We start from the raw sequence: 15568 nt of genomic DNA, 5'->3' as shown, positions 1-15568 counted from the left end.
TAGATTTATCACCCGCATTTATGCAAGTTACAGGAAATTGTCATAGTAAAAGCCCTAAATATTCACTTTTATAAAGCTGCGGAATAAAATTGTTTAAAATAAATTTATCTTAAAAATTGTGTCTCTAAATCTTGCATCTACTCTGTTACTTTAATATACATTGAAATATTTTACATTTAAACTAATAGATTTATCAGGAAATGCTCATAATAAAAGCCCTAAATAGTCACTTTTATAAATCTATATTGTTAAACTACTTAAAAATATATTTTACCTTAACAGACGGATTTATCTCTTGCAATTATGTAAGCTACAGGAAATTATCAAAATAAAAGTCATAAATAGTCACATTTAAGTCTACAACATTAAATTGTTTACATGTTATTATCTTTAAAAAATGTGCCTCTAAATCTTGCGTCAACTCTGTTACCATACTATACATTTAAATATTTGACATTTAAATCATGGATTTATCACCCACAAGTATGCAAGTTACAGGTAATGATCAAAATAAAACCCCTAAGTGGTCACTTTTATAAATCGTTAAACTGCTTAAAAATATCTATTACCTTAAAAAATGTTTCTCTAAATCTTGCGTCAACTCTGTTACTATAATATACATTTAAATATTGGACATTTAAACTGATGGATTTATCATCCGCAGGTATGCAAGTTACAGGAAGTGAAATAAGAGCCCTAAATAGTCACTTTTATAAATCTACAACATTAAATTGTTTAAAAATGTGTCGATAAATCTTGCGTCAACTCTGTTAACATAATATACATTTAAATATCTGACATTTGAACTGATGGATTTATCACACGAGTATGTACGTTACAGGAAATTATCCAAATAAAAGCTCTAAATAGTGTTTTTTTTTTTTTTTTTTTTTTAAATCTACAACATGAAATTGTTTAAAATATATATTTTATTTTATCCTAAATTTGTCTTTCATCTAAAAATGTGTCTACAAATCTTGGCTCAACTCTGTTACCATAATATACACTTAAATACTTGACATTTTTGTCTTCCAAAAGTATGTAAGTTTCATGAAATGATCAGGATATTATAAGTGCTATGTACTGTTAGCATTAATGCTAGCAAGTGGGATTTTTGGTGTAAAATTAAACTAATTTATTATTGATATGTTTGTGGCTCTGTAAATCTATATCTACATGTTTGTTGTATTTAATTGTTGATTTTTTTTGTTTGTTATTTTATTACGTAAAGCCTAACCAGGGACAAGGGCTGCAAATGAGCTTCATGCTATATGTCCTATGTACGCGGCATCGCTTGCATTTGTATAACAACATCAGGTGTATTGTCCCTGTTAAATAAACAAGCATACTGTCATGCGTGTTCATTGTAACTGAGTTGACAAACAATACTGTAAGAAGCAACTTTGTTTGTTAAAAGTAAGAAAATAGAAGCGACGTGTTTGAAAAGGACTGAATTATTACAATTAATAACATATTTACAATACAAAACGAGAAAGAATTACTTTTAGCGAAAGTTTTTGCCGAATACGTCAACACTGTTAACCCATTATCAAACGTAAAGCTGATTTTTATTCTCCTTTTCCATTAGCACCGTTAGCATTTATGCTAGCAAGTTGGAACTTTGATTATAACATTTAAAATAGTTAATTCGGTCACAGACAAACATAACAGAGTTGACGAGTAATATATTTTTGGTCTTCGTTAATAAAAAGGATGTTACTTGCTTTTGCCTTCATTTAAAACAATCCACTTTTTTTCACACGCATCTACTGTGTCTTTAATTATGAGCTGCACTTACGAGGTTTGAGAACATAGCATCATGAGACATGGAAAAAGGTGGAAATTATTGACCCTATTCTTTCACGTATAAAGAGGCAAAGTCATTGAAATCTTTTTGGCTCGAGGGTTCCGGTTTTATTCCCTTCCGTTGATTTCTAGACGTTAAAAAACAGCTCGTTATGCTGCTTGATGTTGCAAACTGAGACTTTCCTATTATATTATACTTATTTTTAATGCTGAATCAGAATTTCTAATCTAAATCAGAAATTCTAAAGCAAATCGCAAAAGTAAGCGCACTTCTACATGGCATAATAATGTCAATATATTATAGAGTACTTTCAGAAATGCAAATGTATCTGCGATTATAGAATAACCTACATTTGTGTGCACGCGTGTGTATTTATGAGGCTGTCAATCAAAGCTCTTCACCCTGCCGCATCCTACAATATACTGCGGTCTCTCATTTCAGGACAAAAGGCAGCTGATAAACATCTTTCGACCTCATATATTGTGTGTATGACAGATCAGAATGATGTGCCCCTGTTTCCTTTATGATTAAATGTCCTGGTGTCGGCCGTCCTGACGTTGCTTTTGTTCATAGCTCTTCCCACACGTATCAGATGAGGAAACCGCAAAACTGAGGTTTTCAGGACCCTATTAAGGTCCTGGAATAATTCAGCAGCTGTTTTATTATTTTTGTTCCACTTACTGATGTTTCCTTAGGTAATTATCGTCAATAATATGTTTTTTAGGTGATTAAAGTATATGTCGATTTTTATTATTGGAAAATCTGGAATTTGAGTGTCCAAAAAAAGTGAAATATTGAGAAAAATCACTCTTAAAGTTGTTTAAATTAAGTTCTTAGCAATGATGTTTTTTGATAAACTTACAGAAGGAAATGTACAAAATTTCTTTATGTATTATTCTAATGACCTTTTTTTTTTGCCTAAATAGATCTTTTTTTAATTTTGACTCTCACAATGTTTTTTGGTATTTTGTATTGGGTATTTTTCCCCCACAAACATACCCAAGCAACATATAAAAAAAAAAAACATTTGTGGTCCAGGGTCATATATATGGTCAGGTCCATAAATACTGGGACATCGACACAATTCTTACATTTTTGGCTCTATGTGTTTTATTATCTGCTCATATTCAGCCAAATGCTTCAGAACTCTTTGGATGGCGCTTCACAGAGCAAATGGACAATGACCAAAGCACACTGGAAAAGCAACCAAAGACTTTTTGAAGGGAAAGAAGTGGAATGTTATGTAATGGCCAAGTCAATCCCCAAACCTGAATCCGATTGAGCTTGTATTTCACTTGCTGAAGACAAAGCTGAAGGGAAAATGCCTCAAGAATAAGAAGGAACTGAAGACAGTAGCTGTAGAGGCCTCACAGAGCACCACCAGGTATGAAACCCAGCATCTGATGATGTCTGTGTGTTCTAGACTTCAGGCTACAATTGGCTGGAAAGGATTTGCAATCAAGTATTAAAAAACTGAAAGTTTTATTTATTATTATTATTCTGTCCAATTATTTTTGGTCCCTTAACAAGTGGGAGGCACATATGCAAACTGTTGTAATTCCTATACCATTCACCTGATTTGGATGTAAAAACCCTCAAATTAAAGCTGATAGTCTGCAGTTGCTGTTAGTCTGCACATACATACATACATACATACATACATACATACATACATACATACATGCATACATGCATACATACATGCATACACACATATATACACACACACGCAGACAAAAACTCAGACTATTTGAAAATAGTAAGAAATCTTAATCATAATCGAAAAGTAAACAAACATTTATTTCTTATTTAGGTCAACTGTTTAGAATGAAAATTTTCATAATTTTTTACATTTTATTGTCTTGTACAAAAACCTTGTACCTAAAACATATTTATTTTTAGTCTTTAACTTTTTTATTTTTAATAGTTTGCAATAAAACATAACTAAAAAGAACCATTAAAGCAAAGTATAATTATGAGAAAATAAACCCTAACCCTCTATAGTAAAAAGAACATTATTTTAAACCCTACAATACAATATTTTTCACATTTACATTAATAAAAAAGCTCTTTTTAATTAAAAAATAGTTTTTATTTTAGATTTCTTGCAGTTAAAAAAAGTTTTGCATTATTACCATTTTATTTACAAGATTAATTTAAACTTTAGTAAATACAGTATATACTATACTGTAAAAAATGACATTGATCTCTGCTCTGTCCACTTTTAATGTTGAATATTCAACTCAACAGTTTGACAAAGTAACTTTTAAAGACACTTCAGTAGTTTGAAATAATAGTCCCTTTCACACATACAGACCTCTCCAGAAAATTACCGGCAATTTTTCAGAAAGGAATCATGTGTGAACGGGCAATTTTTGAAAATACCGGTTAATTCGTTCTGGCAATTTTCCGGAAAGAGAAGTTGTAACAATAATGGTAATTTGCCGGAAAGAATCATGTTTTGACCTCACAAATTAGATTTTGTTAATGCAAATTGTGCTGTGCATGCATGGAATATATATTTTTTTAGATGTATTATTTTTGAGACTGATCTGGCTCCATAGAGGCCTGGATGAGTTTGGTTAGTGTTGCTGATGATGTTTGTTCCACACAATAAAAGCAAATGCACTTTGCTTGCACTTCAAAAATGTAGTGCTTTAAAGGTGCCATGGAATGTAATCTGGATATCTGAACAATAAGAGTTCTGTACATCCTATGAGAATATACAGTAACCATGTCTATAAATCTTGCATCAACAACTTTAAACTGATGGATTTATCACCCAAATGTATGCAGGTTAGAGGTAATGATCATAATAACAACCCTAAACTGTTTTTTTTTCTTAATAATGTATAAAAAAAAAACAATATATAAAGAAGTAAATCTGTAAAGTAACCGAAAATGTACTGGCAGCTTATTACAAGATTTTTGTATCGCATTATAAAACACCAACCCAGACAATATATTACTTTCAACTATTAAAAATAGTTACTTTTTTAATCTTTTCAAGGTTAAAAGTTGTTGGAAAAAAGATCAAGATCCCATAATGCACTTCAAAGGCATAAATAAATGTGGAAAAATATGTAAATATATCACAAAATAGGGAACCTGCTAATTTATGGCAATTTTTTCGATTCTCCACCAAACTAAATATTGATCATTTCACGTAAGTTGATTAGCAAGAGATTTTAGCCCGACGGAAACACTCGAACATGTTGTTCAGTGGAACCCGCGTCTCAGTGAAAACAATCTCTGTTCTGGAATCGGAAATAAGAGCAGTTCTGCTTGGAGAGCCGCGAGTTTTATGAGAATGTCAAAGTCTGTTAGTAAACAAAAGAGCCATTCAGAGGCCGAGACGATCAGAGACGCCACCCGAAAAAACCCCAAAACCCCCTGATCACGTTTCCATGTCCAGAGGGTAAAGCAGGGGGGAACACACACACATTTATACACACGTATGAAAAGCCTCTCTCAAGCACACTTACGAAACATGGTGTTGAACTGCTGCGGGTTCAAGTTCCACTTGCCCCATGGAGTCTTGTGGCCTTTGGACTGGGCGTAGTGAGCGTGATTGAACTCCGGCTCTGTCCCGAATGAGTCCAGCACACGCAGCATACACCTGAAACACAACAGAGGCCGACAACACCAGATGAGGACGAGAGATACGGCTGATACATTGTCAAAAATGCTGGGTTCCACACAATTGCTTTTTGTGTTGGGAAAACATGAAGGATTTAAGTAGACTTCTTAGTTTTTATAAATTAAAATTAATTGAACATAAAATAATTAAGTTGTCGCAAGGAATTGGGTCATTTCAGCTCATTTTAAATAAGTAGATTGAACAAACAGCTAACATAATTTTTTTGAGTGCACACAATTCCTTAATGTTGCCCCAATTAATTGTTTTTGAAATTTAAGTAGATCGTACACTAAATAATTATGCTGTTCATAAAAAACCTCAAGGATAGTGTTGTTTCACTCATTTTAAATTAGTAGTTTGAAAAACTAGCCAAACTATTTTTTGAGTGTAGCATTGGAAAGAAAAAAGTGATTTGTTGCTAAAATTATTGAATAAACAAATACGATGCTTTGATATTAACCGTTGTTGATTGGCTGTAATTCAAAAAACAAAGGTCAAACGGTCAAACTGGCAAAAGTGTGTTGTATTTTTACCAGATTATTAACTTAACGCGTAATATTTGATGTTCAAAAACAAATGTAGCAAAACAACACTTAAATATTATGATATATATATGATATTTTGTAATATAAACGTAAAATAATACACAAAAACATTCTGATGTTGACTAGGGCTCACATTTGCATAATCAAAAACAAGACAGATCAATAAAAATAATTACATGAATAAATGAATAGGGAAATAAGGAAACAAATGTCTATTACTGAGAGCAATAATTAACAAATAATTAAATGTGTATAAAAACTTTAAAATATATTTAATCAAAAGTAAATGGTTTGTTTATTATTATTAATTACATTAATAACTGCTTATCATTAGACATATTAATTGACTATTACATACATTTATGAGAATATGGTCAATAAGTAACTAAAATAAATGGTTCCATTTTTTATAGAAAAATGTGATAATAATAATAATAATAATAATAATAATAATAATAATACTAATTTTATTTTATTTTTAGTTTTTTTTCTGTTTTAAATATTTCCCAAATGATGTTTAACAGGGCAAGGAATCTTTCACAGTATGTCTGATAATATTTTTTTTATTCTTTGTTATTTATTCTTATTTGTTTTATTTCGCCTAGAATGAAAACCATGTTAAATTTTGTAAAACAATTTTACAGTCAATATTATTAGCCCCTTTAAGCTATAATTTTTCGATAGTCCACAGAACAAACCATCATTTTAAAATAAATTGCCTAACTACCCAAACCTGCATAGTTAATCTAATTAACCTAGTTAATCCTTTAAATGTCACTTTAAGCTGTATAGAAGTGTCTTAAAAATATCTAGTCAAATATTATTTACTGTCATCATGACAAAGATAAAATAAATCAGTTATTAGAAATGAGTTATTAAATCTATTATGTTTAGAAATGTGTTGAAAAAATCTTCTCCATTAAACAGAAATTGGGAAAAAATAAAATAAACAGGGGGGCTAATAATTCAGGGGGGCTAATAATTCTGACTTCAACTGCAACTAAGGCATAAATTAAAAAAATTAAATATAATAACTATAAAACCACATACATAAAAATATATATCATTACATACATCATTTACATAACATTTGACAAATCTCTTGTCAGAAGGCTTTAGCTAACTAACATAAACAAAGACTGACCACAGAAAACGGGTCACATCCGTCCAGACGCCACTGATTACTGAATAAACCTGATCCTGACTAGAATATGAGCTCAAATTCACTCCGCTAAGATCAAGATAAGCCAAAAGAAAAGCCTGAAGTTGGAGATCCAATCAGCAGATCCGTTTCAGACTCATTTAAAACGGCTTTACACGCTCAATACTGTCCACTCAGCTCACGTTTCTGAGAGGAAGTGAAAGAAAACGCAAAAGTCCGCTCACATCCGTGGGCTCATAACTAAAACATTTCTGCACTTACTGATAATGGACCCAGGACGGGCCGAGGGTCTTCTTGAACTGCGCCAGCCCCACGATGTCAATGTAAATCAGCTCCACCACTTTATCTCCTTTAGTCGGGCAGCTGGATTTATTGTCCATCACCTTCTTCATGATCCTGTGGACAGACACAGTTAGCCCAGTTAATGCACATTTTATCTGGAGCCTGGATATGTTTTGTTGGTACAAATACAGTTGATGTCAGAATTATTAAAACCCCTTTGAATTGTTTTTTCTTTTTTAAATATTTTCCAAATGATGTTTAACAGAGCAAGGAAATTTACACAGTATGTCTGATAATATTTTTTCTTCTGGAGAAAGTCTTATTTGTTTTATATCAGCTAGAATAAAAGCAGTTTTAAATTTTTTAAAAGCCATTTTAAGGTCAAAATTATTAGCCCCTTTAAGCTATATTTTTTCGATAGTCTACAGAACAAACCATCGTTATACAATAACAATAATTACCCTAACCTGCCTAGTTAACCTAATTAACCTAGTTAAGCCTTTAAATGTCACTTTAAGCTGTATAGAAGTGTCTTGAAAAATATCTAGTCAAATATTATTTACTGTCATCATGGCAAAGAGAAAATAAATCAGTCCATTAAACAGAAATTGGGGAAAAAAATGTACAGGAGGGCTAATAATTTTGACTTCAACTGTAGATACTGCAGAAAGGTTGCGTCGTATCGTATGGTTTCAGATGTTTCAGTATAGTGTGTAGGGAGTGTGTATGATGTGCAGGACTAACTCTTTGAGCTCAGCGAGGGAGGCTGAGATGCGGATGTCGTGTCCCAGCAGGTAGAGAGTGGTGATGAGGTCACTCCACTGCACCAGCTCACCCAGAGGACCGCCGCTGAACGCATTCTCCGCTATCTTAAAACCAGACTCCTTTGTCAGCAGACCCAAGTGAACCAGGATCTGGAAACAAAACACAACTATTCAATCTTCTATCTGTTTTTAAACATACCATATAATAATTTTTAACAAAGAAAACAATTTTTTGATAAAAAAAAATTAAATAAATAAATTGTATGCATGTATGCAGGTTTGTATGCATTATATATATATATACACACACACGCACACACACACACACATATATATATATATATAAATAATTAAATATATATATACACAAATAATTAAATATATATATTAGTGGTGGGCCGTTATCGGCGTTAACGTGCTGCGTTAACGGGAGACTCTTATCTCGTGATTAAAATATATTGCTGTTAATCTATTCTAAAAGTTGGATTGGGAGCTAGGTCAATTCTACGCAAGCTATGATGACTTTCACCTTGATATTTTAGCGCGGATGTATACCTGACCGGTGAGCCGTCTGACAAACAAGTGCCCTTCTGAATCAAATCAGCAGGATGTCTGACTTTAACTGATGTTCGGCAGTTTCACTTTAACTCATGAACGTTTCATTCATACGCCGTGACAAACTGGGGTATTAGACGCAAATAATGAGTAAAAACTGGCAAGAGTGTCATTGAATTTAATAACGCAGGCCAAATGAAAAGAAAAAAAAAAAAAAACTTCCTCATTTCACGATGTGTGGTGTGTGTGTGTGTGTGTGTGTGTGTGTGTGTGTGTGTGTGTGTGTGTGTGTGTGTGTGTGTGTGTGTGTGTGTGTCTGTACGGTCCTTTACTGACAGCCGCCTTTGTGGATCCTGTCTGAAAATATGGCGAAAAGTCCCTTCTCCTACACAGAGGAAAACTCCCAAATAACGGTAATAGTTTGTCAGTAATGTCACTAATATCTGCATACTCCACGTCTTAATTCCATTTCTGTTTAGTTCAGTTATGACTTTATTCGCTTTAAGGTAATCAAAAATTGCTGTTTACATGGTGACTCTCAATCAGAGTATTGTTTTAATCATATTAAAATCGCATTAAAGTATTGTTGCCCATGTAAACATACACAATGATACTTAACGTTCATTTGACAATCCTTGTTTAAATATAATACTCATTTTTCCATAAAACATTTAGCAAAAAAGTATTTGCAACAACAAATAACCAAAATAATAAACCTCATCTTCAACTGAAGGTGTCTTGTATTTAAAATACCATTAGTATGTATGTATGTATGTATGTATGTATGTATGTATGTATGTATGTATGTGTATATATATATATATATATATATATATATATATATATATATATATATATATATATATATATATATATATATATATATATATATAGTGAATGCACTATCAATTACATAACAAAATAAAATCTAAAAAATAAGTGTAATTTTTATGTTTGTTAATAATAAGACATATTACAAAGATATATTACACAAATTACATAGTTTTCCAAAAATATTACTTTACACTGTCTGATAAAAGTCTTGTCGCCTATCCAAGTTTTAGGAACAACAAATAGTAACTTGACTTCAAATTGATCATTTGATATCAGAAGTGGCTTATATGAAAGGCAAAGGCCTCTAGACTACACTTATTATACCAAAATAAAATATGATCATGTCATGATTTATAATGATTTAATTATGACAGCAAGGTCTGAGATTGCTTAGACAAAAGTCTTGTCAATTAACAGAAATACTGTACAGTATAGAATATAAAGTCATGATGCAGTGGGAAAATAATGAATATTGTGTATGACTCCTATGAGCTTGGAGGACTGCATCCATACATCTCTGCAATGACTCAAATAACTTATTAATAAGTCATCTGGAGTGGCAAAAAAAGTGTTCCTGCAGGACTCCCAGAGTTCATAAATGGTCTATGGATTCATCTTCAATGCTTCCTCCTCCATCTTACCCCAGACATGCTCAATAATGTTTGCTTTCAGGAACTTTGATGTGGAGGCTGAAGTATGAGAAGGAGCACTATCCTGCTGAAGAATTTGCCCTCTCCTATGGTTTGTAAATGTAATGGGAAGCACAAATGTCTTGATACCTCAGGCTGTTGATGTTGCCATCCACTCTGTAGATCTCTCACATGCCCCCATACTGAATGTAACCCCAAACCATGATTTATCCTTCACCAAACTTGACTGATTTCTATGAGAATAGGCATTCAGCAGTATTTGTGATGATTGGGATGGAGTTCAACAGATGATTCATGGTTAAAAAATAAATAAAAAAATCTACCTTCTGCCACTTTTCCAAATGACCAACTAGAAGTCAAGTTATTATTTGTTGTTCTTACAACTGGGATTGACAATACAACTTTTGTCAGGTCAAGCTACATAATTAACCAAAAACGCAAATATTGCATTGCACTTTTATTTTTATAACAAACAGTTTATCACATTAAGTCCTACTTAAAAGGTCTGATCCCGTAAAATTTTATATTGTCTAAAACATCACATGATTTCTGATGATCAGTTTAATACATGTACTGCAAAGAAGTAAAAAGAAAGAGACTTTTGCATTCTGGGTAAATGTGACTTTGGTGACATCTTAAGAAAAGACAGTGTGTCTTAAATTCTCTATCAAGTCAAAAGCAGATTAATTGGGTCTTATATTTTTCATTTACAGCATTAGTTTCAGGGTTATTGTGTTGAACAACATCTCCAGAGTCACATTTGTGTGCTGGATAAGTATCAGCAGAGGATTATGGGTAACCGTGACATGCTTTAAGCTCTAAACAACTGAGGGTATTTGAGGCTTGACACGAGGCAATCTCTAGAGGGAAGTGTGTGTGTGTGGTTTCAGGCCCCGCTGCGCCGCTCGGCAGCAGGTGACAGAAAAAGGCAAAGAGGCTCATGGGAAACGGTGTCCATCTGCATTTGTGTGAATTATTCATTGAGGAAAATGGCGGGAACACTGACTGCATTATTATAGAACGACGTGGAGAATCAGTATCAAATGCAACAATCAGACCTTTTTTGATTAGGATAGTCAAACAATATTTTGCGGAGTGTGTTTTTGTACTGTTATATAGCAGGTTTTTAGCCGGTTGTGGATGAATAAATGTTATATTAAAACCGCCAGTAGGTGGCAACAAGTTCCTGTCTTGCAATATAACGTATGGAATCATTCATATAAATGATTCATTCAAGACAGCCGATTCTTTAAGAAAAGCATGAGCAATGATATTACGCAGTGCTGTTGTCTAGTTATCTTGCTCAGGACTATTTTCTGCTGCAGCCATGGTTCGGCAACAAATTTATTGATGATTACGGCATATCTGTCAACATTGGGATGTGAAAATAAGGCCTAACATTAACTTTTTCTTCACTGTATAACTTAAACATTCTGATTAAAGAGCAGCGGGTGAATCTCTCATTTAGATTTTTCATTTGATTTCATTAAATAACAGAGGTGTCACTTTAAAAATCCAGAGATCTATAATGAAAGTATTCAATTGCTTCCCTAACATTTTGTTAATAATAAATTTAAGACAAAATTGATTGCGTTTAAAAGAAAACAAGAAACAGAAATGTGCTTTTTTAAAAAAAAACAAATACAAATTTTAACTTCCTCCGAGACAGAGTATTCAGTGTATAAATATAACACATCATACCTGCAAAAAATGATCACATCAATTAACAGGCCAGTGAACCGGGGAGAAAAAATATATACACATATATTTAGTATACATATGACAGTATAAGATATATTAATACAAAAAATATTTCAAATCAAAATCAAAATTTAGACCTCTCAGAGAAGTATTCAATGTGTAAAGTTAAAACGTTACACTCTGTAATAAAAGTCTGTCAATATCCCCACCCCTTCTCGGAACCTTCACTTGTTCAATGCCAGTATATTGTAAAGTCAAAAGGTTGTGTTTCAATGCATATAAATAAACAGAGACAGGATTTCATCAATCATTTAGTCATATATTACTTCTGTGTTCAGCGTCTTGTTTTGCTGATATTACAGAGGAAGTTAAAACTAAGATTTGTAGTTTAAAAGAAAACCCACCAAGATTGACATGTTTAGATGTTGTAATTATTACTACTACTATAACTATTATTATTAATATTATTATTATTATTATTATTACTACTACTACTACTACTACTACATGTGTATGTTCAAACATGCACCCAAAACCCAGAGTGTCCACTTTCGCTCAGCTTCAAAATCGCATGTACAGAATCCATTTGGGAAACAGCGTCTATTTATCACTATAGAGCATGTCTGACAGTCATGCACCGCTACATGAAATGACTGTTTTGAGGATTGCATAGGAGAAGCGACGGCACCTATAATGGAAAGGAAGGGAATCACGCCATTTTTATATATATATTTCAACGTGATTTCATGCCTAAATTAAATAAAATCACACAACAGATTCACATTTAAGAGCAAGGGTCCCCCGGTGGTTCGGTGATATGGGTTGCGTATAGGGAGGATCGGCTCTTTAATGTTTATTGCCACTCTTCAGATATATAGATTTGTAAAAATACGTGAGAATCCAGGGAAAAACAGAAGGGTTGACAGGTTTGGATTATGGCAAAATGAGAGTGTATTTCCTAGCCAGCCTAAAAAAAATAATAGCAACTTTTAATTTTCCGCTGATCTTATTACATGATGTAATAAAAGACTCAAGCTTAAAATAGAAAAATTGCCTACATTTTTATTTTGAATGTTTTGAGATGCTAATGGTCTAATCCAAATCAATGATCTATGCTAAGCTAAAAGTGCTCCTGCCAGACCAGAAGATGCCAAATGGATTCATAAATGGTAAAACTCAACTGTTCAACTGTTAAAAAAGGAGTAGATTTTGCAAAAATGTGTAATGTTCCTTTAAAACTACAATTACGACAACATTACCATAGATGATACATTTTTTACACAGTTTTATGTTCAGCCTCACCTTCTTGCGTTTGCGGTGGTGGAGGTTTTGTTTGTTGGCGAGCGAGCGAACGGCGCTGACCCACGGCTCCTCCATCCGCTTGATCCGCAGCATCATCCAGCGAAACTCCTCACGCCGCAACATCACGCGATACAACTCGTCAAAACTTGTGCGGACCTCCAACTGTGCAAAAAACAATCAACACATTTAAAGTGAGTTGAGAACAGACTGATGGAGACTCAGGTGATGATTTCTAGTTTAGTTTCTCTCAGATTAAAGAAACCAAAGTCAGAATTATTAGCGCCCCTTTGAATTGTTTTTTCTTTTTAAAATATTTGCCAAGTGATGTTTAACAGAGCAAGGAAATTTTCACAGTATGTCTGATAATATTTTTTCTTCTGGAGAAAGTATTTGTTTTATTTCTACAGAACAAACCATCGTTATACAATAACTTGCCTAATTACCCTAACCCCCCTAGTTAACCTAATTAACCTAGTTAAGGCTTTAAAAGTCTTTTTAAGCTGTATAGAAGTGTCTTGAAAAATAAAAGATAAAATAAATAAATCATTAGAAATGAGTTATTAAAACTATTATGTTTAGTAGGGATGCACCGATCCCGATACCTGGATCGGATATCGGTTCAATACTGCATATTTTTGCTGGATCGGGTATCGGCCAGCTGGTACCGATCCAAATCCGATCTTGCTCATGCGCTATATACGTGTAATTTATAAGCTAATAAAAGCCAGGAAGGTTGCCTATTAAAAGGCACTAGAAAGTTGTCATGTAGGCCTACTATATCCGAAATGTTCTGCAGCCATTTTATAGTTTAATGTGAAGTACAGATGAATATTCAAGTGCTTAAATTAATGTTCACTTCAGCGCTTCCCACGCTGCACCTGTCAATCATTCTCCATTCATTCACAATTCAAACTGCATTTCGCGTTCATGACAACACGAAAAACTCTCTCCAAGACTAAAGACTAGAATTGTCCTGTTAATATAAATAATTGGTGGAGAAATGCGTTTAGTTTTGCGGTAAATGGGTTCATTTTGACCTGCAACATGGAGATCATTGCCGTTTTTAAATCATGTTGCGCTGGGTCTGTTATACCAGCAGACCGCATTTAAAACACTGGAGTAGAGAGGGTTATTACATGCTCTTCACACACAAAGTAGGCCTACCTGAAACTTTAAATGAGAAAAGGCTCAATAATACATTGGACAGATCCTCAACGCATTGATTTTTCCCATTTGTGCTGCTGTTTTGGAAGTGTCCGTATACTGGAGGGCTGCGCGCTGTGTCAGTGATGCAAGCGCTTCATTCAGGCACCGGCTGCGCAGACGCAACATGCGCCGCTCCGTAAGTTTATTCTTACAGTAAGTTTCTGTTCTCTCATCCTTTTAATTTAACAATCAAACAACAAAGCAATCCAACCAATCACGAACATAAAATAATGTTACGATAATGTAAAAAACTTTATTTTAATCTTTATTATATTCAATAAATAATTTTATTATAATTTTATAAATCTGCATTTTCTCTATTTTCTTGTTGTGAGAATGTGTGAGATCATGTGATCCGAAAGTGTATAAAAAGGCGCAACATACTATGATGAACACTGTCTGATGAAGAGCCAGTGTGCTCGAAACATTACACGCCTTGTATCAGCCATTTTCACTTAATAAATTGCCATTTTTGGAGCTTTGGTGTTGCCGCCTTTTGAAATATATATTATCCTTTATTATAGGCTTACAAATAAAACTAATTAATAAATAATATATTAATATTGTAATTATGGTAATTTATTAATTAAAATTTATATAAAAATTTATATAAAAATAATATATTAATATTGTAATTATAATCATTTACTTTTTAATAAATTACCATAAGTAAACTTTTTATTGACGTATATAAATAATGTTTGAACATATTTGCATGTTTCGTGCATAACTAAATAAAATACAGAACTATTTTTATAAAATGTAGAAAAAAATAAATCTATATTTTATTTGTAATTAATTATTAAAAGACAATATTATATAAATTATGTTAAAATAATCTAATCTACTTTCTTTTATATTTTATTTTGTAACCCACTCATACACACACACAAACACACACAAACACACACACCTGTGTTTTTCTTTCCAATTCATCTCCAATATTCTTGATCCTCCACGGCAGACGAGGGCACCAGTTTTCAACCTAACACACACACAAAAAAACATTGGAGTGAACATCCACCAGAGCTAATAATCAGGCACAATCCCACAGCGCGTGAAAACACACACATGTTAACATACTACGTGTCGCTTTTCCAAGCACGTTTATTTACATATC

General features: G+C 32.9%; 1 protein-coding gene across 1 annotated transcript in view; it reads right to left on the bottom strand.

Moving 5' to 3' along the window:
- mgat5 (alpha-1,6-mannosylglycoprotein 6-beta-N-acetylglucosaminyltransferase) overlaps positions 1-15568 on the bottom strand; it is a 112024-nt gene that overhangs the window by 17692 nt on the left and 78764 nt on the right. The window contains exons 6-10 of the mRNA XM_056448423.1: positions 15362-15433; positions 13243-13404; positions 8181-8350; positions 7416-7550; positions 5293-5426 (exon numbers count right to left, since the gene is read on the bottom strand). Of these exons, the coding sequence (XP_056304398.1) occupies positions 5293-5426; positions 7416-7550; positions 8181-8350; positions 13243-13404; positions 15362-15433 (673 nt within the window). The remainder of the gene's footprint in view (positions 1-5292; positions 5427-7415; positions 7551-8180; positions 8351-13242; positions 13405-15361; positions 15434-15568) is intronic.

The sequence above is a fragment of the Danio aesculapii genome, chromosome 22, assembly GCF_903798145.1.
Source record: "Danio aesculapii chromosome 22, fDanAes4.1, whole genome shotgun sequence".
Lineage (NCBI taxonomy): Eukaryota > Metazoa > Chordata > Actinopteri > Cypriniformes > Danionidae > Danio > Danio aesculapii.
Note: the sequence above shows the minus strand (reverse complement) of the source record. Positions and strands in the feature narration are given on the sequence as shown.